At 44.5% G+C, this 4,390-nt stretch overlaps 1 protein-coding gene across 1 annotated transcript in view; it reads right to left on the minus strand.

The window, feature by feature from the left end:
* The window catches only part of ski (SKI proto-oncogene), a 96,501-nt gene that overhangs the window by 11,056 nt on the left and 81,055 nt on the right, over positions 1 to 4,390 (minus strand). Inside the window, exon 2 of the mRNA XM_015390048.1 lies at positions 382 to 498. Coding sequence (XP_015245534.1) covers positions 382 to 498 — 117 coding nt within the window. The remainder of the gene's footprint in view (positions 1 to 381; positions 499 to 4,390) is intronic.

Consider the following 4,390-nt stretch of genomic DNA (forward strand, 5'->3'; position numbering starts at 1 on the left):
TGGTTCGGCTGGAGGTTTCTTCCTGTTAAAAGGGAGTTTTTCCTCTCCACTGTCGCTACAAGCATGCTTAGTGTGAGGGATTGCATTTCACTCAATGAGTCGATACAATCAAGTGGTTTTCCTTAGAAAACTTTGAATCTATCTGACTGGACAATCTGGTGAACTTGAGATGGCGTGTGTTGTGAATTGGTGCTATAGAAATAAAATGAATTGAATTAAATTGAAGGGTCATGGTTTGACGTAAACAAGCGTTTATCCTTCTTTTGAGGATAGGACTTCCCCATCAGGACTCTATGAACCCCCCTACATCTAAAACTCTAAAACTAAGCAACTTTCATTTAAAAGCTGGAGCTAAAAACTCAACTTTCGTGTCTCACCAACCTTATTAGAGGAGGACAGCGACTGCAGCCAGTCGTGCTGCTTCTCTTTGTCGCCAAGCGGGGTTCTGGATGGGATGTCTTCCAGTTTGGACCTTTTCAAAGGGATGCCATCGGATGCCTAAAAGAAAAGCAGATTGTTTAGTTAATGAACTCGAACCGTAATCCTCATGAATTTCACTTTATCAGGGTTGTTTTCTTTTGGAAAAGCAGAATTCTCTTCGTAGCCCGACTTTTCTTTCCGCTTCACAAAAAATAACTTTTTCAAGAACAAAGGTACAAAGTAACAGAGAAGAAAAAGTGAAAGAGAATAAAATTGATAATAAAGAGCACTGCAAGCGTACACGTTTACTGCACTTTATGCAGAGGATTGCTGTGCAGCCCATCCAAAGTTACACGGTCAGTCTTTGGAAAGCAGCTCAAAGCTCCAGGTGCAACATTTAAGAAGTAGTCAACGAAAAAATTTGTCTGCTTATTTCCTAAAAGATGCTGCATAATAATAATAGAACGTATTAAGGATCAAGCTCTTGTTCCTCCATTAAGGAAGCTTAAATCGGCTCTTTATTGTCATGTTTTACCTAAACAGCTCAGACTGTTATAGATGGAGGGAATATGGTGACTCCCCTTCCTGATTCTCCAAACCTGAGATCAGCCTGACTGCTTTAACTACATTCTATAATAAAGCATACCCTACCAAGGGGAACACATGGGGAGCGCCATTTTGACGCTGATGCTTCTGAACGGAGAGGATTAGCAGGCGCCACACCTTAGAAGCCTGCTGGAACAGTGATATTTGGTACCAAATAAAAGAGGCGTGTTGTTATTTCTGATGCCCTTAAAGTGGAAAGGTAACGTTCAACCAAAATAACTTAATTCAGAGATTGTGTCTTGCTATTATCAATAATTATATAACAAATGTGAAAAATCTAAAAGTCAAAGAAAAAACAAAGCTTTGTTTTATAATTTTTTGGTAAAAGCGCCGCCATGTTGCCAGTGACGTCATCGGGTTGGTCAATGTTAGCACTAGTAATTGTATCCATTGGTTATACTGGTGATACATCACAACCATAAAACACTTAAAACATTTGGTCAGATGGAAGACGTAGCTGAAAGGACACTGAAGTGTTTAAATCACATCGCTTATGCTTTGGAGCTCATTCTGCGTGTGACTCGAGACATAAGAAGGAGAGAAGAGGCGGTTTCTGACTACGGCTGAATGATTTAGCCAAAATTCTAAATTGAGATTGTTATTTCAATTTGATTTTCCTTTGCCTTAACCGCAAACTTTAGAAACCCCAGCTTTCTTGCTTGCCCAGAGTCCATTGTTCTAGGACTTTACTGTAGTCCCCCACACAACATTCCCCCCTCCAGCCACCTAAAGGGCTGGAGGGGGGATGTTGTGTGGTAACCTCGATAAATGTAGTGTGATTAAAACTGAGTACCATTGTGAGTAGAAAATTGGGTTTTGTTAAATTGCGATTATACCAGTCCTTGAACAGCCACCTTAACGTGGTGGAGGGGTTTCAGTGCCTGGGTGATCCCAGAAGCTATGTTGTCAGGGGCTAAATGCCCCTGGTAGGGTCTCCCAAGGCAAACAGGCTCTGGGTGACAGGTCAGACGAAGAGCGGTTCAAAAACCCTAATGACGAGGACCACATCGAGGCACGTGACGTCGCCCGGTACCCCACCCTGGAACCAGGCCTGGGGTTGGGGTTCGTCGGCGAGCGCCTGGTGGTCGGGTTCTTCCTCGCGGGACCCGGCCGGGCCCAGCCCAAAGGAGCGACGCGAGGTCATCCCCCAGTGGGCCCACCACCTGCAGGGGGAACCATGAGGGACCGGTGCAAAGAGGATTGGGCGGCAGCCAGAGGCGGAGACCTCGGCGACCTGATCCACGGGCGCTTAGACTGGCTCTGGGGATGTGGACCTGGACCTGGATGCCTCCCTCAGGAGGAGTTCCAGGCACGTCCCACCAGGAGGCCCAGGGGACGACCCAGGACACGCTGGAGAGACTATGTCTCTCGGCTGGCCTGGGAGCGCCTAGGGCTTCCCCCAACAGAGCTGGAGGAGGTGTCAATGAGGAGGGAAGTCTGGGAGTCTCTGCTTAGTCTGGTGCCCCCGGTACCCGGTTCCGGATAAAGCGGGAGACGACGAGTACGAGTATGAGTAAATTGCAATTATATTGCAAATGCAATTAATTGCCCAGCCCTAGTTTTGACNATCTCTGCTTCCCCACAGAATACCTGCTGTGGAAATTATTTAAAGCAGAAGACTTTCGAGTCAGCCTGAAGCTGCGAAGAGTGTTTTTGATTTCACCGTCTATAAGTTGGGCTCTACTGACCGGCCATCTTTATGAGAAGACTTGTAGCCTTTGTGCGATCCAACATTTAGCAGGCAGACCTGAAGCCAAAGGCCCAGTTATTGGTAGCAAAGTGGGATTTCCAGACACCTGGAACAGTGACTAAGCAGCATTTCTAGAACTTGGTGCACCTTTGTGGAGAATGACGCTCTACCAGAGTCTCTGCAGGTTGAATTCTGCTGATTAATCTACAGTCATCTGTCTCTGAATATATAAATGCGTCACTGGTGGCCCAGCGGGTCAAAGGTCACTGCACTACATGTCCATTAAGAGCAGTAAACAGCCCCATGTGTTGTCATGGGGGGGTCAGTCTGCTAGCTGTGTGTTGTTGACTGAGTGGATCTTTCTATTTATGGGGAACTTCAGACACACCGCCAGGCTCTGCGTCAACCCAGAGCAGCTAGGGTGTGTTTGCACATGGGCAGCCAAGAGAGAAGGCGAGAGGTGACTGGGTCAGTGTGTACATGTGTGTGTGTCACACACCAATACACCAATGTAGGCAGACAAGCAGGGCTTTGTCACTATGACCTCAGCCTGTCCCAGCTGTGGCTGTCACTAGCTGCCACAGGCACACGCACACACACACCACCCACATTTGTTCTGCTATACGTAGTGAGGACCGTGTGTTGACTTCCATTGATTTTCAGTCATTTCCAACCCTTTCTATGCCCTAACCCTAAAACTAACCATAAACCCAACCATTACCAATGCCTAACCCTAACCCAACTGACACCTTAGTCATAAACAGAACCATTAGCAAATTAGCATGACAAGACCAGCAAAATGTCCTAACTTGTCCTCATTGTGATGGTGAAATTGGAAAAATGGTCCTCACTCTGTCACTCTGTCTGTCTATACAGGTGGACACCCCCCCCCACACACACACACTCAGAGGTGCTGCAGAAACAGAACAGAAAGTGTGCTGCTGTCTAAAATAATAAGAAAGTATTTCTTAAAGGAAGCATTAGCTAAATCATGCAATGTTCAATTTATCATCCAAGCATGTTGAAAATGCAAAACTCTAATCTTCCTTACAGCTCAAAACGTAGAACCGAAAAGTTTCCCATCATGCAGTTCTTAAGGTTTAAAATGTTTTAATGAAACTCCAAAAAAAAAGGCTTGGACTGAGCCGAGTCTTTCCATGGAGAAAGAAGAGGAGTGAGTTTTCAGTATCAGAAGCTGCATGTCCTGCGCCGCTGTGGAGGCCAGCATGAAAAAAAGCTTCAGTGAAGCGTTTTGAAATGAGACACAGCTGTCCACTAAAAACAAGGCATGGCTGTAGAAAAACCCGCAAGCAAACACTTCCTGCCCCCAAAGTAAAGAGAATGTCATCTGTAAAGCGCAATTTGAAAGGAATGCAATCTAAAGTTCAATCTAAAAAAGAGAAATTTTAAAAAATAATAAAAAGTTACTCTCAAAACTTCATTATATTAAGTTTCATTTCTGGATTGCTTTTTATTTCCATTTACGAAAAAGGTGTCCTTTGCTTGCAAAAGTAACGGAACAAAATTCCCTTCATATAGAATTAGATCCTCATAGCGACATCTGGTAGATTGTTTAAAGGAAAAGTCTGCTCATATTCACAATTCAAACTTCTGAAAGTACTTTAAATATGAAATTATTACATTCTGTTCAATAATTTATATGTATTTTTAATT

This window comes from Cyprinodon variegatus, unplaced genomic scaffold (genome assembly GCF_000732505.1).
Source record: "Cyprinodon variegatus isolate N-32 unplaced genomic scaffold, C_variegatus-1.0 Scaffold483, whole genome shotgun sequence".
Classification (NCBI taxonomy): Eukaryota; Metazoa; Chordata; class Actinopteri; order Cyprinodontiformes; family Cyprinodontidae; genus Cyprinodon; species Cyprinodon variegatus.